This window comes from Xiphophorus hellerii, chromosome 14 (genome assembly GCF_003331165.1).
Source record: "Xiphophorus hellerii strain 12219 chromosome 14, Xiphophorus_hellerii-4.1, whole genome shotgun sequence".
In the NCBI taxonomy this organism is placed as follows: domain Eukaryota; kingdom Metazoa; phylum Chordata; class Actinopteri; order Cyprinodontiformes; family Poeciliidae; genus Xiphophorus; species Xiphophorus hellerii.
In genome coordinates this window covers 24502163-24526242 of record NC_045685.1, presented here as the reverse complement: position 1 = coordinate 24526242, position 24080 = coordinate 24502163, and the positions used below count along the sequence as shown (strand labels likewise).

Genomic DNA, 24080 nt, shown 5'->3' with positions numbered 1-24080 from the left:
CCGGTGTAAGATGATCCTCGGTATCCGGGTAAAATCCATCAGTCTGCGCTGATCCTCCATCTCTTCCTCCATCTTAACGTTGATTTCTTTCCACTCTGTGAATGTTTCTCCAGCAGGAGTTACCTGCTCGTTGATAAACTCTCTCTGAGGCGGAACTGAAGACATTTTCACTGAAAACACGGAAATATTTACCGAAAACACCAAACCTGTTTTCAAACTACCTTCTAAGAGGAGCTAATGCTACCTCGTGAGCTCCGTAGCTTCCTGTGTGTTTCACTTTGGCTGCACTGAAGAAACTGGAAACGATTTTTAGTTCCCCTTTGAATTTTCCACTTTGAGCCTCCTCTCAACATAAAGTTATATTAAATATCTTACAACATTAATAAAAGGTTTATATATTTCAGTGAGTGAAACACAGTATTAAAGTAATTACACAAACACACGGATGTTTCCAAGCCTTTTATTTCTGTTAATTATGAGGATTTTCCACATTTAATGGAAACACAGCATTTATGATTAGAATAATACATCATACTGACACTAATGAAAAAATAATTATTTAAAAATGTGAGCTTGGAGTCAGTTATCAGAAAATACTTTTAATCTTACACAAGAACCATATTAGAAGGTATTTTAATTTATTGTGTGTGATCGTTTCAGCTTGTGAAACAGAGTCTAATATTATAGTTTTGTATTTTGTGATTCAGTTTTGAAGTTAAACAGTAAATGGCTACATATATTATAGAGGAACGCAGAGAATTGTTGTGATCGTTTTAGCTTGTAAAACAGTCTAAGTGGTATCAAAACGTGCGGCTCAATCCCGGCATTTAGCTATTACTGTTATTGGGAATCGGAGTTACGATGGCGACGTAAAAAGCTAAAAACGAGCAAAATTTCCAACTGCAGAAACACAGAGCATAACTGAAACCAACTGCCGCCCCATCAGAGTGAGAAATGAAGTGGATTTTTGACCCCAAAACAATTTAGAAATCGCCGTCACGCCCACAAATATCGCCCGATTGGTGTCAAACTCGGTCATGACATCGATACGCATGCCTGCTCCGGTAAAATGTTTTCAAAATTTCTCTAGGGCTTACGGTTTTCTATCAAGGTGCGTCAGAGCGAAATCATGGGGCAGGGTAACTGACGCTCTCCCAGATTCACTTCCATGTATTTCTGAAAAATTTCAGAGCTCGGCGCACACCATCTATGTCTCATCACTGTTATTACTGAGAGTGAGGTAGAGATATGAATCGCGGGCGACAAATAGCCCTCTCATACGCTTCAAATGTTTTTATAAAATATCCTTCAAATGCAAAAGATATTTCTGACTTGTTTTTGTGTCACATTACAGTATTGTAGATCGTCTGCAATGTTATCTCTGGATACAGTAACTGAAAGGTGCATGAAACGTCCATAAAGATGTAGTTTCTGACAATGCAGAATTAATTAATAACTAATGAAAACATTACATTTGAGATTAGAATAATAAATCAGTCTAATTGATGAAAAAATACTTTTAATTTTGTAAAATGTAATGAATGTGACATTTTTTGAAAACTGTCTTAAATTTTGATATTGAGGAAATGAAAAACATTCAATTTGTGTAAAAACTCATGTTTTACTGTTATTGCAAGGATCTTTAGATGCTTTACTTAAAGCTGACATTTAAAAATATGGCAACAGTTAATGACGATGACAATCACTGAATAATCCATCAATATTTATTCAAATCAACAGTTATTAAAAAGCATATTCTGCTCAAAATACTAGTGTATATTTTAACAAACCTTTTTAATAATATACTTTGCTTCTCATAGCAAAGTGTAACAATGACAAAAATTTGGGAACATAAAAACCACTGTGTGGTTAGCTCTAAATCAAAATCTGACCAGATCAAAATTATTTTAGAGATTTTTTTCAAATAAACATTATAGAGTTTTATTTATGGAAAAACAAGAACATTTCACTGCTTTCATTTCTAAAGTATTTTACATCCAGTCATACACAGAAACTTCAAATAAAAGCTAAACTCAATTATTCTACATGGTACAGAACTCCATGAAAACTGAAATGCACAGAAATTAATCCAGTCTGAATGTGTTCCCCTCTTTAACTTCAGTATCTAATGGGATACTGATGGGGATCTTAAGTACAAATACGACTGAGAATTAAAACAAAAAACTGGATTAAGGAAAACAAGCTGCTAGGCAAAAGTAGACCTCAGGTTTATCTTGGTCAGACAGTGAAAGACACAATCACAGTGAATCACTAGCAGCCTGCAAGAATCTGTTGACTTTAATATGTTCAACTTGCTGTTTACATCATCTGACCAGATTTTCCATAAGATTAGATGCCAAATTGGATCGGATCTGTTTTGGACCTATGGCTTCTCATCAGAGTGAGTCTTCATGTGACGAGATAAATAACTTGTGCTACTGTAACTTTTTCCACAGCTCCCACAAGAGAAAGGTTTCTCACCTGTGTGAATGCTCATGTGTCGAGTTAAAGTCCCTCGTTCACTGTAACTCTTTCCACAGGTCTCACATGAGAAGGGCTTCTCGCCTGTGTGAAGTTTCATATGAGCATTTACATGGCCTTTCCGAGAGAAACTTTTTCCACAGATCCCACAAGAGAAAGGCTTCTCACCTGTGTGAATTCTCATGTGTTTAGTTAAAGTCCCTCGTTCACTGTAACTCTTTCCACAGGTCTCACATGAGAAGGGCTTCTCGCCTGTGTGAAGTTTCATATGAGCATTTACATGGCCTTTCAGAGAGAATCTTTTTCCACAGATCCCACAAGAGAAAGGCTTCTCACCTGTGTGAATTCTCAGGTGATAAGATAAATGTCCTTTTTGTGAGAAACTTTTTCCACAAGTCCCACAAGAGAAAGGCTTCTCACCTGTGTGAATTCTCATGTGTTTAGTTAAAGTCCCTCGTTCACTGTAACTCTTTCCACAGGTCTCACATGAGAAGGGCTTCTCGCCTGTGTGAAGTTTCATATGAGCATTTACATGGCCTTTCCGAGAGAAACTTTTTCCACAGATCCCACAAGAGAAAGGCTTCTCACCTGTGTGAATTCTCATGTGTTTAGTTAAAGTCCCTCGTTCACTGTAACTCTTTCCACAGGTCTCACATGAGAAGGGCTTCTCGCCTGTGTGAAGTTTCATATGAGCATTTACATGGCCTTTCAGAGAGAATCTTTTTCCACAGATCCCACAAGAGAAAGGCTTCTCACCTGTGTGAATTCTCAGGTGATAAGATAAATGTCCTTTTTGTGAGAAACTTTTTCCACAAGTCCCACAAGAGAAAGGCTTCTCACCTGTGTGAATTCTCATGTGTTTAGTTAAAGTCCCTCGTTCACTGTAACTCTTTCCACAGGTCTCACATGAGAAGGGCTTCTCGCCTGTGTGAAGTTTCATATGAGCATTTACAAGGCCTTTCTGAGAGAAACTTTTTCCACAGATTCCACAATAGAAAGGCTTCTCACCTGTGTGAATTGTCAGGTGATAAGATAAAGGTCCTTTTTGTGAGAAACTTTTTCCACAAGTCCCACAAGAGAAAGGCTTCTCACCTGTGTGAATTCTCATGTGAACATTTAAATCACCTTTTTGAGAGAAACGTTTTCCACACGACCCACAAGAGAAAGGCTTCTCACCTGTGTGAATTCTCATGTGCCGAGTTAAAGGCTCTCTTTCACTGTAACTCTTTCCACAGGTCCCACATGACAAGGGCTTCTCACCTGTGTGAATTCTCATGTGCCGAGTTAAAGCCCCTCTTTCACTGTAACTCTTTCCACAGGTCCCACATGAGAAGGGCTTCTCACCTGTGTGAATTCTCATGTGCCGAGTTAAAGCCCCTCTTTCACTGCAACTCTTTCCACAGGTCCCACATGAGAAGGGCTTCTCACCTTTGTGAACTTTCATATGAGCATTTAAATGGGCTTTTTGGGAGAAACTTCTTCCACAAGACCCACAAGAGAAAGGCTTCTCACCTGTGTGAATTCTTATGTGAACATTTAAATTAGTTTTTAGGGAGAAACCTCTTCCACAAGTCCCACAAGAAAAAGGCCGCTCATCTTTGTGAATTCTTATGTGTCTCAGCAAGATATTGTTTTGAGAAAAGGTTTTATCACAAATTTTACAAGAATATAATTTTTGCCCTGCGTGAGCTTTCTTGTGCTTTTTTTGTTTTGAAGTGTCAGTTCTGCCTTTCTGCTCTTTGGTTTTCTCATATTTCTCCTTTTGTTTTTGTTCTTCCTTTCTCTCTTTTCCTGGGTCTTCAGAATTGATTCCTTCCTGATCCTGGTTCTCAGCTTCTGCAGAGCCATGAGAGATGAGTTGGTTCCTCTGTGGTTCTGTTTCATTGAGAACCTCCTCCTCTTTACACACACAACATTGTGGGAGATCTGGACAAAAAGACAAAACAAAAGCCTTTAAATGTCAATCAAACAAGGAAGTCTTCATTTTAATATTTTGTTGGATAAAAACAGGATTTTTGGAGGGTTATTCTAAAATCGCAATCTTACAAGAATGAACATTAACTCAACCAATGAGGTTCTTCTGACCAGAATGGAACTAGATGTGAGTCAAAATATGATATTATGGACCTCCAGGTGACCAAACAAGATGGTGATAGCTTAACTTAGTGGCTTAATCTAGTGGCTTCCATTCAAATATTACAAAAAGTTTTCTTCCTCTATGTAGCTTCAGGATATATATCACATTAAAGAATGACATAAAATCTCTAAAGCAAAGCCCTAAAGTGCTTTCAAATCTTGACCCACTGATATTGTCAGACATTGCTCCACTCACACACTCAACACACACTTTCAAAAGCACGACTAAATCTCAGCCTTTACTTTCCTGCGATTCCCAGCAGAATTGGTAACAGTGGGGTGATTGTTGTTAACATGCAGAAAATAATGGCAAAATGATCCTATCGAAAATATTTGACATGAATGTTGGACACTTTGGAAGATTAAATATGAAAGGTGAAAATGGACAATGATATAAATTATTTAAGTCATTTATTTAATGCAATGGGCCCTCCCCCCTGGACTTCGTCTGTCTCCTGGTCCATTTCCTCCCCTCCACCCCCATCTTATGTTCCTTCGTTTGCCTCCTCTCCCCCAAATCCAGGCGACATTTCCCATATTCTCAAACCTACAGCTTGACAGGTATGGGGCAAGGTGAGAGTTCATCTATTAAACTCACTGAAGATGAATACATAAACTAAAAGCTGGAGTACAGACATTTTTTATAAGATAAGACTGTCACGGATCACAAACTGTAATTTAGATATTATATGATGAATAGTAAACAGTCCAGGTCAAAGTTGATCATTCCAAGTATTTTAAATACTTAGAACGATATGAGATGCGTTTGTGGCACTTTTTAAAGTAGGAAATTAAACCTCAATGACACCAATAAGCAACTAATTTGTAGAATAAAAGTTAAATTATAGCTAAAATTAAACATAATTGAGACTTTTACTATTTTTATTTTTTTAGGGCTAGCAGAGAAGAACCTGCTGGCCCTTACAGCTAACCAGTGAGTATTTAATATTTATCATTTGTGCAGATTGTTTAAATAGTTTTCAGACACAGTGATGTTTAACCAGTCTCTCCAGTAAACTGTATTCGGTGTAAGATTTCCTTCAGTGTAACGTTTGTTTGGGGTTTTTTTGTTTGTTTTTTGTCTTTAAGTAGTGTTAATCATTGATATTTTCAGGCTAGTATCCTAGCTTTCCTATACTGCTTTGCAATTCACTGAAATGTCTGTTTCACAAAAACAAATGCCTATCCTTTCTGCATGTTCTAAATATGCATTTTATATTTTGATTTTATTTTTCATTTGATCTGGAAATGAATCTTTTTTTCCATTTTAGTTTTTTTTCTCTTTTTAAGTTTAGTTGGAGTAAGGTATTTCATGATTATGGATTGTTGTTGTGATGTGGTTTAGACTGATTTATTCGATTAGATATAAATTTTCTATTAAGCTTGGGTTTTTGTTTTGACGTTGATTTTTGTTTGTTTTTCCTTTTAAATGTTTTTTTTTATTGTTAATTTTTTTTCCTCCTTAATTAGCTGTTGTGTTACATTTTCATTTTCTTTTTCTTTATTATTGTTTCTTGGGTTTTTATGTCTTCAATCATTGGTATGATACCTCCACACTTTTCCTGGACAGAACATATAGAGGACCGCCTCCCTGGCAAGGAGGGGCTGCAAGATAACTTTTCCTACCAAACACAGTCATATTGTTATAGGGTTGAACAGGTGAATGCCGGTAGGTTTTTCGTATCGTGTGTATATGTGTTTTGTTGTTTTTGTTACATCTTCCAGGATAGTGTTGTGTTATGTCTTATGAATGAGGAGGGAATTGTGTGTTGATTAATATTAAATATTATCATATTTATATAGAATCAAAAGGGGGGAAATGTGATGGAAAAATTACATTAAGGTCACATCTGCTAGTCATGTTATATGAATTATTGTGAACTTTCACCAAAAGAACTATTTGGGTTACATGTAGAAGGTTGGAAGTTGTTTTCTACAGCTGCATCAGAACCAGACTGTCTCACCTCTTGTTGTTAAATCTTTATCCTTGGTATAAAACTCATGTGTTTCTCTGCCTGACAGAGCTTTTCATCCAGACCTGCTTCATTACTGACTGTCCTACAAGCTCTCTGTATTGTGCACAACATATGAATAAACCTGACTGAGTGATTTCACCTGAACAGTGCTTGGAAATAGTATTTTTTCCACAACAGTAATCTATTAATAAAGTTTGACTGACCTATTTGACTATTTTGATGACATTCCCTTTAGCGCAGCTCCATCTAATGGATGCATAACGTAACTCCAGCCTCTACTGTAGCGTCTATCCTATGCGCCTTAAACACGGTGCAACTTATATATGAAAAAAGTTTTAAAATAGGCCATTCATTGAAGGTGCGCCTTATAATGTGGTGCGCCTTATAGTGCGGAAAATACGGTAATTATGCTTTATAATAATTGTAAAAAATAAAGGTAAATGCTTCACGGATTTCGCCTATCATGGGTTCTTTTGGGAACACAACCCCCGAGAAAAACGAGGGTTCACTGTATAGGTACATGTTTAAATAAAATGAAGATTGTTGAACTACTGACATGTCTCTGAAATTCCAAGCAAAAACTTTGTGTTTATTTTCAGAAAATGAGAAAAGGTCAAAATAATTTAAAAATGCAGTGCTTTCAGACCTTGAATAAAGCAAAGAGAACTAGTTCATATTCATTTAGAAACAACAAAACAAATGTTTTAACTCAGGAAGAGTTCAGAAATCAATATTTGGTGGAATAACCAGGAGGTTTTCAATGGGGTTTAGTGCAGTGGTCTCTTCATTTTTTCCAGACCTGTATGTAGTTGTTAACGGTTTTAGTTGGACAAAACTATTAAATTTCTTATGTGAATGTATGTAAATAAGCAGTGAAGTTTAGAAAAATGCACCAACAAATAACTTCTCTTGGTCCTTAGCACTGCTGGGGGCTAAGGACCCCTAAAGGTCAGATCCTAGAATCGCCCCTGGGTTTAAATATTCTGCTATTAGAGCAGAATACTCCAGTCCAGGTTTGAAGAGTCTGGGTGTTGTAGTTTTTAAACTAGAGTCGATTAAAGGTGCGGAAGGAAAAAATAGGTGGAATCGCCCTTTAGCCATTTCCCGAATCGGAAGCTTGAATTGGAAACCAACTTCAGCTTCGTCTTTCTTAAACCTGATTAATCAGTAAAACATGAAGGTGTTTCGTACCTATCCGGTGTAAGATGATCCTCGGTATCCGGGTAAAATCCATCAGTCTGCGCTGATCCTCCATCTCTTCCTCCATCTTAACGTTGATTTCTTTCCACTCTGTGAATGTTTCTCCAGCAGGAGTTACCTGCTCGTTGATAAACTCTCTCTGAGGCGGAACTGAAGACATTTTCACTGAAAACACGGAAATATTTACCGAAAACACCAAACCTGTTTTCAAACTACCTTGTAAGAGGAGCTAATGCTACCTCGTGAGCTCCGTAGCTTCCTGTGTGTTTCACTTTGGCTGCACTGAAGAAACTGGAAACGATTTTTAGTTCCCCTTTGAATTTTCCGCTTTGAGCCTCCTCTCAACATAAAGTTATATTAAATATCTTAGATCATTAATAAAAGGTTCATATATTTCAGTGAGTGAAACACAGTATTAAAGTAATTACACAAACACACGGATGTTTCCAAGCCTTTTATTTCTGTTAATTATGAGGATTTTCCACATTTAATGGAAACACAGCATTTATGATTAGAATAATACATCATACTGACACTAATGAAAAAAAGGTAATTTCTCCTTTTCATGGAGCCTAAACTGTATGAATGGACACTATTTAGTTTATGTACAACTAAATGCATTTTAAAAAACACATTTAAAAACAAAATTGTTCAAGATATTTTAGGATTGCAATACTTAAATCACACAATGTAACTTTACTTGTCTTTTATATGTTGAAGTAATTGAGAAAATTGGTTTGTATAAATTTAAGTAAATACAATCTATTTTTCTGCTTAGCTAGCAATTTGCCAGTTAGTTCCCCAGTCTGAACTTGTGAACAGTGTCTTGATTCAGTCAAATCTTCTATCCTGTATCTCCTGAACTCTGATATTCTACTACATCCACTCTGTGAATGTTTTGCTTGCTGGTCTTCATCATGCTTTGAATGCAGTATCTGGTTTCTCTTACTTTAACCCGCCCAACTTGCACCTCATGTTAGCCTTTTTGATACCCGCCCTGTGAGGCGGTGCTTCACAATACCCCTCCTGGTTGTTTCAGAAGATGAGAAGACATGGTGACTGAGTTTTAGACACCAGTAGCCAGCTCATGCAGCTTTTACTACATGGCAGCCCTAAAAGTACATACCTTTAAAATATGAATAAATACATAATATTCCATAATTCTTTGATCCAGCAGTGATACAAGTTTAGTAATAATTCAAATCCTTCATCACATTTGCCCCACATTCCCTCCTAATTCAGGGATTGTGGTTTCTTAATTTCAGTGTTTATGCTACTGGACGAGAAACAGAGTTAAAATTGTCTTTTGTTCCTCACAGCACCTGTGCAGATCGATCACTGTGCGGTTTGAAGAGTTGGGTAGGAACTGTGTTTGCAGCCCCGGCCCTCATAATGAAGAACGGCTCTAGGAGCCGGTTCCCGTGGTTCAATTCAAAGAACCGACTCTAACAGCCCAAACATTCGGGACCGACCCATCAGCTAGATTCAGCAACCTATCTGTTTTTATTACGGATACGATAGTTTATAAAAACAGACATAGTATAAAACATATTTACTGAGATTACATTATAGAGTTCCAATTATAGCAGCATATTTTATGTTTCAGGTCAGTGTTGCTTCATAGACTGTCAGCTCCATCAGTATCAACCTCCAGGTAAAACAGCCGGTGTTGTTGCACAGGTGAGAGATCTCCTGCTGCATGTTTCATTGGTAATCGTTCTGCACTGATTGCTGGAGAACTCAGACTTCAATCATAGTAGCAGGCAGAAATGAGGAACCTTTACTGGGGTCAACAAAATGGAAGACACGGCGTGTCTTATCTCTCAAATATCAAATATCTCTACAAAAGGAAGAAAGGAGACCAACAGATTATTCAACCAGCTTTAGCTCTGTAGAGCAAATAATAATAATAATAATACAAAAGACTTTGAGGCATTTTTTTTTAATCACATCACAAAAGAGAAAACTTTTGTCTAGATTAGTTCTGGAGAGCCGGTACCTCAGGCCAAACGGATCCAAAGAGAGACAGCAGACAGAAGCAGCACAAAACCAAGAGTAAAAAAAAAGACAAAAAGAAACAGATAATATTTCTGTGGGGACTTAATGGACCAAGAACTGATTGATGGATGTAAGCTCCCGCTGATCTCGATCATCGCTGAGTGTTTGTGCTGCCGAGCCTCTTGAGGGGTTTAAAGAAAGGCCAACAGGAAAACATCTAAACGCGAAAATGAATGTACAGAATCACAGAGGAGGACAAAAAAGTCCCAATACAAACAGATAGCCAGCAGCGACGCTACATATTAAAACAAAGATTTAAAGGAGAGTTTCATTTTTCTTTGCAGTTTTCAGGTTTGTAAAAGTGTGAGTGTGTGAAAACTTTTGAAAGGTTTTATGTTTCATTGGACACAATGAAACAAATCTGGAAATCTAAATTCACACATTTTATGTAAATATTGCCAAAAAAAACGTCTCTCCATAAACTGCTTGTATAACAACATAGACAGTGTAACCAACGGTAACACATTCCAAAGATGAAGGAAAACTCTGTGATGTCACAACTAGAGTCATGCTTGTGATGTCATCAGCTCTCTATCTATGTAACAAACTTCTACCTTCTTGTCATTGCTTGCTGCACTACTGAGGAGTTCAGACGCACGCAAAGCGCTTTTACAGTGAGATTGTTAGCAGACTGATTTGAACAAGTATTATTTTGTCAAAACATGGCACATCAAAGCCAATATTGTTCCATCAGTGATTTAGCCAAAGGACGTCAGTATGGGTGGGTAGGGAACAGACCTCCTCCCTTTGATTTCCACATAGAGATACAACGACTTGCCTCTCTTTTAAAAATGGAGAAAGCAAAATTGTTTGACCAGAACCAAAAGCTGGACGACACCCAAACAAAACTGGAGGAAACAAAAGCTGAGGTAGAGAGGCAGAGGGCTCTTAAGGAGATTTTCCTCAGCAGGAACATCGAGTTGAAGAAAAAACTACAGGCAATTGAAAAGGGCAACAATCCAGAGACTCTCAGCCCTGCAATTATCGATTCCGAGGTGGACAGCCACACAAAACAGCAGCTGCAAGAGGACTTAGACCTAGCGAAGATAGATCATATTGCCACAGAGCGAGCGTTCATGTCAAGGATTGAGGAATTAAAAGATAAAAACAGAGCACTCCAACAAGAGCTGGACGACATGAAGGCTAAATACGAGGAGCTTCAGTCCAAATCTGAAGCAGACATTAGTGAGATCAAACGTCAGGCTGACCTGCAGGTGGTCAATGAAGACAAGATCAGACAGGGCCAAAATTTAATAGAGAAAATGTCCAAGGAGATCAGCAGCTTCAAGGAATCCGAGAAATACCTGTTGAGAGAACTGGAGCAGATTAATGGTTCATACGAAGAACTAAAGTCGAGGTATGAAGCAGATTTGACTCATATGACAGAAGCTAATTTGGAAAAAACCAAGCATGATATTATTGAGCTCATCAAGGCACTCAGAGCAGAGAAGGACAACCTCAAACAGAGAAATGCAGAAGGTATCTCTTTCCTCCAATGGCAATCAACTAAGGCAATAAAACATCTGCAATCTGTTCTGGAATTCGCAACAGTTAATTACCACGAACTAAAAGCCAGATATGAAGGAAATGTTCTGACTCTAATGCAGCAGTTAGAAACATCTAAGCAGCATATACATAAAGAGATTAAAACTTATTCAGAGCAAATGATGAGTGTCCTGAAGATTATCACCGAGCTTAAAGCTGAGAAAGACAGTCTCCTAAAACAACTGACTGCTTTTCAACAACTTCCCTCCGGCTGTGAGCTTAACTCACAGCAGGAAAACATGAAAACTGATCATCAACACAAACACGAATTAGGACCTGAGAGACAAAAAGAACCAAACGAGAAAGACACTACCCTGGAAAACCAGGTTTCTGACACTGCGTCCATGGATCAGGACCGTCTGACAGAGGAAACCCTGTCAGAAAACATTGATGTTCCTGATGCCTCTACCAACCAGGTAAACGACTTTATGGAAAACATGCCGAGTAACTTAGAATCCATGGACGTGACGGACCGCTCTGTGGAAAATCTGTCACAGGAACCAGTGGGGGCAGTCGCCGAGGAAAAATCAGTGTGGAAGAAGATACGACACTGTTTGGGGCTCAGAAAACCACAAATGTTCAAGAAGAAAAGCAAGAAAGCCTCTGAGTCAAGCGATTAGTAAAAAATGTAATTTCTGAACCGTTTGAAACCCCAAAATATATTTCTTATTTTAGATCCCCCCCAAAAAAATGGCCGTGGGTTTTTCTCCGGGTGCTCCGGTTTCCCACAGATTTCCAAAACCATATAAATTAGGGTTATTGACCAAAGTAAATTGTCCTCAAAAAAGGTAGTATTAATTTCTGGAAAATTTAATTTGCAAACGGTTCCGATTGGAGAAACATTTGTGGTGAGAAAAGCAAGAAAACCTCTAAAACAAGCAACTAGTTAAAGAGTCCAGGTCAGTCCTGAACCATTTTCAAAACCCCAAATTACATTTATATTTTAGACTAAAAAACAAAAAAGGACAACACGGTGATGCAGTGGTTAGTGCTGCATCTTCACAGAAAAGCGTTCTTCATTCTCAACCAGGCGCCTCTTTCTGTGGGAGTTTGTCTGTTCTCCCCGTGTTAGTGTGGGGTTTTCTCCGGGTGCTCCGGTTCCCCCCAGGATTTCAAAAATGATTTAAATTGGGGTTATTGACTAATGTACATTGTCCTCACAAAGGTAGTATTAATTTCTAGAAAATTGAATTTGCAAATGGTTCAGATTAGAGAAACATAGTGAGAGTTGCCCTCCGCAGGTTGCCCTCTGCAGGTTGCCCTCCACAGGTTGCCCTCCACAGGTTGCTCTCCACAGGTTGCTCTCCAAAGGTTGCTCTCCACAGGTTGCTTTCCACAGGTTGCCCTCCACAGGTTGCTCTCCACAGGTTGCTCTCCACAGGTTGCCCTCCACAGGTTGCTCTCCACAGGTTGCTCTCCACAGGTTGCTCTCCACAGGTTGCTCTCCACAGGTTGCTTTCCACAGGTTGCCCTCTTCAGGTTGCTCTCCACAGGTTGCTCTCCACAGGTTGCTCTCCACAGGTTGCTCTCCACAGGTTGCTCTTCCCCACCAGTTTCTAGATGCAGTCAAGGTTTTTTAATGGGATCCGTTTTAGTGGCCTTAGCATCTCGTCTCTGCTTTTTGCAGATGTGATGAGGTCCTATTGGCTTCATCAGCTGTGGGCAAATAATCTTTGTCGTAGGCCTAACAAGGCGAATGCCTGAACTGGAAAAGGAGGGGCCCTTGCTGTTGCTGTTGAGCCATGTTGCATTGCTTGATAGCTAGTTGTTGCCAGGAATAAACCCAGTCCTGTTTTTTTCCTTTGCAAAAGTTGTTCTCACTGTTGCTTTTGATATATTTTAAAGAAATGTTTATTGTCACAATAGAAGGAGCAAAGAGTCGGGGAGGAGACAACAGACCAGAGGCCAGCAGCAGGACCATGATGTAGGATCTTCTCTTACCTGAGAATAATTTGCTTAAGACGAGCAAATTATTACAGACACACAATTACTTATCTTAGAGATATGTAATAATTTGCTTATTATCTTAGAGATAATTTATTTATCTCTAAGATAATAAGCAAATTATTACTTATTACAGATAATAATAAGCAAATTATTACTTATCTTAGAGATACGTAATAATTTGTTTATTATCTTAGAGATAATTCACTTATCTCTAAGATAAGCAAATTATAACTTATCTTAAATATCAGTGATAATTTGCTTATGCCCTAATTTCCACACGACTCACACAAACACAACCCTAATGCTCTTCATGTAAGTGGAGCACAAAATCAACACAATGCTTATGAGCCACACAAATGTGGACACGTTGTGTGTCTGACCCACACAAACACAAACACGCACAATGCAACACAGGCACACATATATATTCCTACATAGCTTATTTCTTACAAATGAAGTAAATCATAAAAATAGTAAAATAAACCCCAGCTAGTAGATATGAACGCTCCTCTTGCCGGTGCTCAGATTCTGTGTCTGTGACACCCAGAGGAGGTGAAATGATCCCATATGCCCCATTTATCTTTTATTTGTAAATATTTCTGACAAAATGTAACTGTTGTTGCACCAATTATTACAGTAGTTTAATTTTTAGCTTCACCGCACAGTCACATTTAGATATAGAAAAATCCATATTGGAATATTGGAATATTCCAATGTTAGCTATTGGAACAGTTAGCATGCCATGACGGCAACACTGTCTTTAGAAGACTGCTTGATACTGGATATTACGACATTTAATTTCTATTTACATTGAACTGAATTGGTGATTTGCTGATGCATATTGGAGCATTAAATATTTGACCAATTCTGACATGTAGCAAGTGCTTACTGGACACTTTTGTTGTTCATACGTTGATTGATATGATTCCTTTGGAGCTGAACACAGTTCCCCGCCTGCTGCTGTTTACTCAGGATGATTTGCGTTCTTGGATCCTTTCTCAGGAATCATAAATGTTTATGCAGGAAATTACAACACCGTCTCTGTCCTGAATTTCAAATATAGAGGCAGAGGCGAAGGATGAGACAAAGTCAGTTTTGCTTCGTTCTTTTCATATTTTTTTCAGTCACTTAAGGAACCGCAAAACTAATTTTGTGGTAAAATTCTGCAGAATTCATGTGGTTTGTTTCTAAGTCAGATCAGGATAAAAAATTCAAGCTTATGATTTTTTACTAAGTGTCCAGATGAAAAGCTAACTGGGACTTAATGGCCAACATGGTGGAATACTTCAATAGAGGCTAAAAACACGTTAGATAAACTGAATGCAGTTGACATAAACTTCAACTCCATGATGATCAAAACATTTATGTTTTTTTGTTTTTTTTTACTGATAATAAAAGAGTTAAAAAGTATTTTATTGTGATGTGATCTTCTATAAAGATCTTATCAGAAATAGTTTCTTTACTTGATGTAGAAAGATCATACGATTGTTTGAGAATAAATTCTCAGAAGGATGAAAGTTAGTCTCAGTTTGAACACAATCACACTGAAAATGTTCATGTCAATTGTAACAGTTATGGGCTAGGCAGCTAACTGCGGCTACATAAGCAGCATCAGAAGAGTGGCCTTTTAAGGAGCCTGAGGTGTGAAAAAAACAGGACGCAGTGCTTTTAGTTTTGGTGAATATATATTAAGTGATTTGAATAAAAAAACATACAATTACAACAACACAATGAGACACATGAGAATTGAGTCAGAATAAATTGATTTCCAAATCATAAAGTCCATAGTCCATTCCTAGCTCGCCATCTTTCGATCCAGATGAGGATCTGATCCGACAGGTGAAAAAAAAAAAAAACCGACCTAAAAGGTCAGAAAACCCATGAAGTGTTTTATCAGAAACAATTATGTACAAATATAACACAAAGTAAATAATTATTAAATTTAAACATGTAGTTTATGCATACTAAATGCAAATGCAATATTTAGATTCCTAATAATTAAACAAACATTTCAATCAGGTTAAATGAACCATAATTTAAATAAAACAAAACAAAACTATCATATTTCAACTAATCAATTTAAAGTTAAAGTGCACTTCCAAAATATCAATCAAGAAAAATAAAATAAATTAATCATCAAATACTCAAGCAGAGTGAGGGAAGGAAAATAAATAAATATACTGCGTAATATCAACTTAAGTGTAGCTACATTCTGTTCTGATCAATTTTATCTTAAACTTCAGTGCCTCAGCATCAATGTAAAGGTGTCAGAATGCGCACAAAATTCAGCAACAAGTTACCTTTTAGAAGAGAGTGGGGCGTACTGAGCCACAATCAGCACTAACAGAATCCTGGTGGCGGTCCAGGTAAACAATGCCAGTGATTCTAATAAAACAACCCTCCAATGAGCAATCGAGCAGAAGTACCACATGAAAAAGTAATACTGTTAACAAATAACAAACTCACCCAGCAATCAAATCAATAGGTTCAAAGATTTTTGGAGGAATTCCTGAGGAAGACGCCAACAGCAAGCCACAATCAGTGGAACAGGTGAGGATCTTTTACTGCGCACTGGAGGCGTGGCTTTAAATAAGTTAGCAGAGTTCGGGCAACACAGGAAGTGGGCCCGCAAAAATAAAAGTCCTTTACTAATTGCGGGTTACACAATGCAATATAATCCCGTGAGTCCACTATGAATAATTCAGCTCCTCCGGGGGAATCCCGAGGTGTTCCCAGCCCAGAGATATAGTCCCTCCAGCGTGTCCTGGGTCTTCCCCGGGGCCTCCTCCCGGTGGGACGTGCCCGGAACGCCTCACCAGGGAGGGGTCCAGGAGGCATCCTGACCAGATGCCCGAGCCTCAACTGGCTCCTCTCGATGAGAAGGAGCAGCGGCTCTACTCTGAGTCCCTCCCGGATGATTGAGCTTCTCACCCTATCTCTAAGGGAGAGCCCAGCCACCCTACAGAGAAAACCCATTTTGGCCGCTTGTATCCGCAATCTCATTCTTTCAGTCATGACCCAAATCTCATGACCATAGATGAGGGTGGGAACGTAGATCGACCGGTAAATCGAGAGCTTCGCTTTTTGGCTCAGCTCTTTCTTCACCACGACGGACCGGTACAGCGCCCGCTTGACGGCAGACGCTGCGCCAATCCGCCTGTCGATCTCCAGCTCCCTTCTTCCCTCATTCATGTACAAGATCCCAAGATACTTGAACTCCTCCACTTGGAGCAGGACACCCCCCCTGAACCGGAGAAGGCACTCTACCCTTTTCCGGCTCAAGACCATGGCCTCGGATTTGGAGGCACTGATCCTCATCCAGGCCGCTTCACACTCGGCTGCGAACCGCTCCAGCAAGAGCTGCAGATCACGACCTGATGAAGCCAATAGGACCACATCATCCGCAAAAAGCAGAGATGAGATCCTAAGGCCACCAAAACGGATCCCCTCAACACCTTGGTAAAAGGAGATAGGTAAACACCTGGTTTTAGACCACAATAACTTATTAGTATGGTGTAGGGCCTCCTTTTGCAGCCAATACAGCGTCAATTCGTCTTGGGAATGGCATATACAAGTCCTGCACAGTGGTCAGAGGGATTTTAAGCCATTCTTCTTGCAGGATAGTGGCCAGGTCACGACGTGATGCTGGTGGAGGAAAATGTTTCCTGACTCGCTCCTCCAAAACACCCCAAAGTGGCTCAATAATATTTAGATCTGGTGACTGTGCAGGCCATGGGAGATGTTCAACTTCACTTTCATGTTCATCAAACCAATCTTTCACCAGTCTTGCTGTGTGTATTGGTGCATTGTCATCCTGATACACGGCACCTCCTTCAGGATACAATGTTTGAACCATTGGATGCACATGGTCCTCCAGAATGGTTCGGTAGTCCTTGGCAGTGACGCGCCCATCTAGCACAAGTATGGGGCCAAGGGAATGCCATGATATGGCAGCCCAAACCATCACTGATCCACCCCAATGCTTCACTCTGGGCATGCAACAGTCTGGGTGGTACGCTTCTTTGGGGCTTCTCCACACCGTAACTCTCCCGGATGTGGGGAAAACAGTAAAGGTGGACTCATCAGAGAACAATACATGTTTCACATTGTCCACAGCCCAAGATTTGCGCTCCTTGCACCATTGAAACCGACGTTTGGCATTGGCACGAGTGACCAAAGGTTTGGCTATAGCAGCCCGGCCGTGTATATTGACCCTGTGGAGCTCCTGACGGACAGTTTTGGTGGAAACAGGAGAGTTGAGGTGCACATTTAATTCTGCCGTGATTTGGGCAGCCGTGGTTTTATGTTTTTTGGATACAATCCGGGTTATCACCCGAACATCCCTTTCAGACAGCTTCCTCTTGCGTCCACAGTTAATCCTATTGGATGTGGTTCGTCCTTCTTGGTGGTATGCTGACATAACCCTGGATACCGTGGCTCTTGAAACATCACAAAGACCTTTTAATAATAATTCTTTATTTAATCAGGTAAACCCCGTTGAGATCTAGATCTCATTTTCAAGAGGGACCTGCTGTCTTGGTCACAGATGCGCCAGCAAGACGTGCACCAACAATTTGTCCTCTTTTGAACTCTGGTATGTCACCCATAATGTTGTGTGCATTGCAATATTTTGAGCAAAACTGGGCTCTTACGCTGCTAATTGGACCTTCACACACTGCTCTTATTGGTTCAATGTGCAATTAATGAAGATTGGCCACCAGGCTGGTCCAATTTAGCCATGGAACCTCCCACATTAAATGAGAGGTGTATCAGTTTCATTGTCCAACCCCTGTAAGTAGGGGGTGTCTCTCAGAACCCCAGAAGAACAGGACAAACAATTGATGCTGAGGAGACGAGACATAGGATGAGCAAAGAGAGGTGTGTTTCAAGCTGAATACAAAGACAGGAGAAAGAATTTGATGGGGGGAGAGGAAGCAGGTTGGGTTGACCACTCAAATAGCACAGAGACAGCTGAGGTGGCAAGTCTGATTATCCCACCAAAGAGCAGGAGGAGAAAGGTGTCTTTCAGACCAAGTACAAAGTATTGGGGGGACAGGAAGTCTAGACCACTAAAGAACAGCAGCCTTTCAGACTCACCAACAGTACAGGGCTGTGATAAAGAATTACAATAAGCCAATAACATCCACTCTATCTCATGACATCAAGCACTACGACCCACAGCGGGAAGAGGTGTCAAATTCATTAACATATACAGTAAGCCCCCTCCCCCATACTCCTAATTATTCATGTTCCTATTCATAACCTGTCATATTGCTACATTAGCTGGCTAGCATGTCGCTAGCTGCCTAGCTCAGCTAGTTTCTGTTAGCTCCCAAAAATGACTGGATTTTTAACCCTGATAGGTTTTTTAAACTGGATTCTCCCTGGGAAAGGAGGCCATAATATTAACACATTTCTAAATTCATACAATTAAATTACAAGTTTACGTTCTTCAAAGTTTCGGACAGCTCCAATGACAAAATGATCGCAATTGTGTGTAATTCTGACTTTGACTGAACTTTAGTTTGGGGAACCATAATTAAACAACCTTACCGAGAACTCAAAACAAATTTATTATTGGCATAAAATCTGTCTCAAGTGCTACTGAACAAACATACAGACATTTACAAACTTAAAGCAAGTCATGAAACAAAAACAGAAGCTACCACTGCTGATGGACAAAAACCTTCATCAGTGTTCTTCTCTAACACGTAATTTCTCCTTTTCATGGAGCCTAAACTGTATGAACGGACACTATTTAGTTTATGTACAACTAAATGCATTTTAAAAAAACGCATTTAAAAACAAAATTTTAGGATTTTTTTTTTTTTAGGATTTATTCATTTAGATTAAGAAACTTTTAAGAAAGTTTCTTAAAACTTTTTTTAAAAATCCTAAAATTAAGAAATTTTAGGATTTTTAGGATTGCAATACTTAAATCACACAATGTAATTTTACTTGTCTTTTAACAGAACACAATAACATAACATAGAGTTTATTATTAACATCACCAGCTTACCTGTAAATCAAAATATCTCTACTAGGAGTACAGCTACACAGCGCTCATAAACATCAGTGTTAGCGACCGTTATCTCTTCTTCTTCTTCTTGATGAAATTTATTGGCGGTTGGCAAAAAACGTTGGGTGAGCATTACCGCCACCAACTGGTAAGGAATGTGGACCACATGACAACACAAACAAACAAAAAAAAAACTATATCCTATTATATAACTTACTTTGTTTCAAAAAAATCAAATATAGCCTGATATCCTCTGCTTCCCGAGTCCTTTTGCAATAAATCAACAATATCAAATTTCATTTTCATATTACTAAGGTTTCTTATTAACTTGTTTCTCTGAAACAGATCATTCCTGCAACTTAAAATAACATGCTCCAATGTCTCATCTTCCCTGCAGTCACATTTCCCTGTCTGATGTTTCCCTATCAAAAATAGTGATCTATTTAGACCAGTGTGTCCAATCCTAAGTCGTGATGAGAAGAACCATGTTGGAATGTATATTGTAACTTTTTACTTTGTAAAATAGTCTAATGTTATTATATCAGGTTATAGTCTTTCAGGTTGAAACTCAGTTGTAAAGTTAAACACTGAATTATTATACATGTTTTAGAGTTTTAGAATTCACTTTAAAAGCTGATTTTTCTCATAATCTGTATTACTAACACATCACATGAAATAACATAGATGGATGTGTGAATGACTATTTCTGTTGAAAGATGATTTTACATTTACAAGCAATGAAAACATGACATTTAAAATTACAACATAACATTAAACCACTAGAAAAACATATATAATACAGAAATATATACAGAAACCAAGTCAACCACTAGACCAGAACCATGCTTCTGGTTTAGTGTATGTCGTAGAGTTTTCTGAGACACCTCTACATCCAATGTATATAATAGTGTATATGTAGATTAAAGTCCAGGAAACATTATTGCTGAAGCAAAATTTGTCTGTGACTACACCAGTGCATACAGGAACAGCTAACAGTAATCATGAAACTAAAACAAAGTACAACAAAAAATAAACACACAAGGACTACAAAAGTTTAAATCTAAAACTAAAAATGTTCCAATGCATTGTTCCTTTAAAACGTTACAAATACACAGTACATTATTTCAAAAACACTTGAAGATTAAAAGTTGCCTTAAAATAAAATAAAAAAGTTTCATGGAAAGATAAAACTACTTGATACTTGAGGTTCAAATGATGCCGTTCTCATATGAACATTTAAACTTAATTTCTTGAGTGAAACTTTTTCCACAGGTCACACATAAGAAAGGCTCCTCACTTGTGAATCAGCATGTGACGATTCAAACTAAATTTGCTGGAGGTTGGTAGGTAAGTATAAGTAAGTTTCCTCTGGTCCAATTCCTTTTCTGGGCTGGACAAACAGGAGTCTAAAAAGTAATTGCTAACGTAGTTTTCTGGATTCTAAGTTTGTTCTAATCCCTGTTCTGGGTTGTTAGATAAGCATAAGTATTCTCTGGACTTTCTAAGTATGCTCTAAATTTGTAAAAGTAATGAGTACTCCTCAGTTTCTAAGTAATAATAAAAACTTAATGTTCCTGTTCTGAATGAATTTTTTCTGGACTCTAAGTTTGTTCTAATTCATTTTCTGGTTGCAGTAATAGGAGTCCATCTGCATAATAATCTAAACATTAAACTAAGAAGTATAATATTGGTCTACATAGCGAGTACTGTACAGTTCGTAAAAAAAAATAAGCTAAAGAGTGACTAATAAACTAGAGTCTCTTGATTTCAAGTTTGTTCTAATTCCTTTTCTGGGTTAAAAGTGAGAACTCCACAGTGTCTAACAGGCAATAATCTAAAAAGTAACTGATAAGTAGGATGAAAAGACAACATTAGGAAGAATATGGCACATATGGCAAGACAAAAAAAAAAGCTGGCAAAGACATTGAGGTCAGGGAGTGTGTGTCTGTAACTATGATGTGTTTGCAGATTAGCCCATGTCTCTCACAGCCTGTTCTCCAAATAAGTGTCTGATAAAGGTGGAATAATCAAGAGCGAATCCTTGAGAGTTCAGCCATAAGATTCCCCGGGTGACTTCAGGAGGGTGAGGAGATGGGAAGGAGACGTTTGTTTACAAAAACAAGAACATTTCACTGCTTTCATTTCTAAAGTATTTTACATCCAGTCATACACAGAAACTTCAAATAAAAGCTAAACTCAATTATTCTACATGGTACAGAACTCCATGAAAACTGAAATGCACAGAAATTAATCCTGTCTGAATGTGTTCCCCTCTTTAACTTCAGTATCTAATAGGATACTGATGGGGATCTTAAGTACAAATACGACTGAGAATTAAAACAAAAAACTGGATTAAAGAAAACAAGCTGGTAGGCAAAAGTAGACCTCAGGTTTATCTTGGTCAGACAGTGAAAGACACAATCACAGTGAATCACTAGCAGCCTGCAAGAATCTGTTGACTTTAATATGTTCAACTTGCTGTTTACATCACCTGACCAGATTTTCCATAAGATTAGATGCCAAATTGGATCGGATCTGTTTTGGACCTATGGATTCTCATCAGAGTGAGTCTTCATGTGACGAGATAAATAACTTCTGTTACTGTAACTTTTTCCACAGCTCCCACATGAGAAAGGCTTCTCACCTGTGTGAATTCTCATGTGATGAGTTAAAGTCCCTTTTTCACTGTAACTCTTTCCACAGATCCCACAAGAGAAAGGCTTCTCACCTGTGTGAACTTTCATATGAGCATTTAAATGAGTTTTTAGGGAGAAACCTCTTCCACAAGACCCACAAGAGAAAGGCTTCTCATCTGTGTGAGTTATCATGTGGACATTTAGAGAGTCCTTTCGAGAGAAACTCTTTCCACAGGATCCACAAGAGAAAGGCCTCTCACCATTGTGAATTTTCATATGAACATTTAAATAATCTTTGCAAGAGAAACTTCTTCCACAAGACCCACAATAGAAAGGCTTCTCACCTGTGTGAATTCTCATGTGAACATTTAAATTAGTTTTTAGGGAGAAACCTCTTCCACAAGACCCACAAGAGAAAGGCTTCTCATCTGTGTGAGTTATCATGTGGACATTTAGAGAGTCCTTTCGAGAGAAACTCTTTCCACAGGATCCACAAGAGAAAGGCTTCTCACCTGTGTGAATTCTCATGTGATAAGTTAAAGTCGCTCGTTCACTGTAAGTCTTTCCACAGGTCTCACATGAGAAGGGCTTCTCACCTGTGTGAATTCTCATGTGAACATTTAAATGACATTTTTGACGGAAACGTTTTCCACACGACCCACAAGAGAAAGGCTTCTCACCTGTGTGAATTCTCATGTGCCGAGTTAAAGGCCCACTTTCACTGTAACTCTTTCCACAGGTCCTACATGAGAAGGGCTTCTCACCTGTGTGAATTCTCATGTGAACATTTAAAGTACTTTTTTGAGAGAAACGTTTTCCACACGACCCACAGGAGAAAGGCTTCTCACCTGTGTGAATTTTCATGTGATCAGTTAAAGACCTTCTTTCACTGTAACTCTTTCCACAAGTCCCACAAGAAAAAGGCCGCTCATCTTTGTGAATTCTTATGTGTCTCAGCAAGATATCTTTTTGAGAAAAGGTTTCATCACAAATTTTACAAGAATATAATTTTTGCCCTGCGTGAGCTTTCTTGTGCTTTTGTTGTTTTGAAGTGTCAGTTCTGCCTTTCTGCTCTTTGGTTTTCTCGTATTTCTCCTTTTGTTTTTGTTCTTCCTTTCTCTTTTTTACTGGGTGTTCAGAATTGATTCCTTCCTGATTCTGGTTCTCAGTTTCTGCAGAGCCATGAGAGATGAGTTGGTTCCTCTGTGGTTCCGTTTCATTGAGAACCTCCTCCTCTTTACACACACAACATTGTGGGAGATCTGGACAAAAAGACAAAACAAAAGCCTTTAAATGTCAATCAAAAAAGGAATCCTTCACTTTAATCTCTTGATGCATCAAAACAGGATTTTCTTGGGTTATTCTAAAATTATAATCTTACAAGAATTAACATTAACTCAACAAATGAGGTTCTTCTGACCAGAATGTAATTAGATGTGAGTCAAAATATGATATTATGGACCTCCAGGTGAGCAAACAAGATGGCGATAGCTTAACTTAGTGGCTTCCTGACAAATATTACAAAAGGTTTTCTTTCTCTATGTAGCTACACGATATACTGTATATGACATTAAAGAGTGACATAAAATGCCTTACGCAAAACACTAAATGGTTTTTTAATCTCAACCATTGATATTGTCAGACATTGCTCCACTCACACACTCAACACAAACTTTCAAAAGCACGACTAAATCTCAGCCTTTACTTTCCTGCAATTCGCAGCAGAATTGGTAACAGTGGGGTGATTGTTGTTGTAGCAAACCCCCGCAACCCCTAAATGAAGTATTTTGGCTTGACTGATGAACAGTGAGGTTTATTGAACGTAAACCTTGAGTTTCACCATAAAAGCTGTATGCACAATCACACAAACAAAAAGACAGTGAAAGCTACAAAAACACGCTCTTACAACCAAACGTATCAACTAAAAATAACGTTCACTACTAAAAATATTACAACAAATAAGTTGGGGTTATTTCCACTCCTGCCAAAATTATAACTAATTGGTTTACACAAGAACAGAGATAATTTTAACAAAATAACCCATGTAGACATTACCTTAAAAACCTTCTAACAACAGAATAA

The 24080-nt window shown here is 38.5% G+C and overlaps 4 protein-coding genes and 1 long non-coding RNA gene across 13 annotated transcripts in view; 1 reads left to right on the top strand and 4 right to left on the bottom strand.

The window, feature by feature from the left end:
* Positions 1 to 24080, bottom strand: part of LOC116733103 (immunoglobulin superfamily member 3-like) — a 919724-nt gene that overhangs the window by 222723 nt on the left and 672921 nt on the right. The gene's annotated exons all lie outside the window — the stretch shown is intronic.
* The window catches only part of LOC116733131 (butyrophilin-like protein 8), a 766651-nt gene that overhangs the window by 233694 nt on the left and 508877 nt on the right, over positions 1 to 24080 (top strand). The gene's annotated exons all lie outside the window — the stretch shown is intronic.
* Positions 1 to 24080, bottom strand: part of LOC116733102 (gastrula zinc finger protein XlCGF57.1-like) — a 366755-nt gene that overhangs the window by 338222 nt on the left and 4453 nt on the right. The window lies entirely within an intron of this gene.
* LOC116733123 (gastrula zinc finger protein XlCGF57.1-like) lies at positions 1691 to 22730 on the bottom strand (the record flags this gene model as incomplete). Its single annotated transcript, XM_032583854.1, has 2 exons — positions 1691 to 3405; positions 22091 to 22730. Coding segments are annotated over 2 exons (1662 nt in total), but the record flags the coding sequence as incomplete, so codon positions are not given.
* On the bottom strand, positions 15650 to 16078 carry LOC116733166 (uncharacterized). The gene is made up of 2 exons (XR_004341964.1): positions 15810 to 16078; positions 15650 to 15728 (listed from the first exon to the last, which is right to left on the bottom strand). It is a non-coding gene; the product is annotated as an uncharacterized LOC116733166 (long non-coding RNA).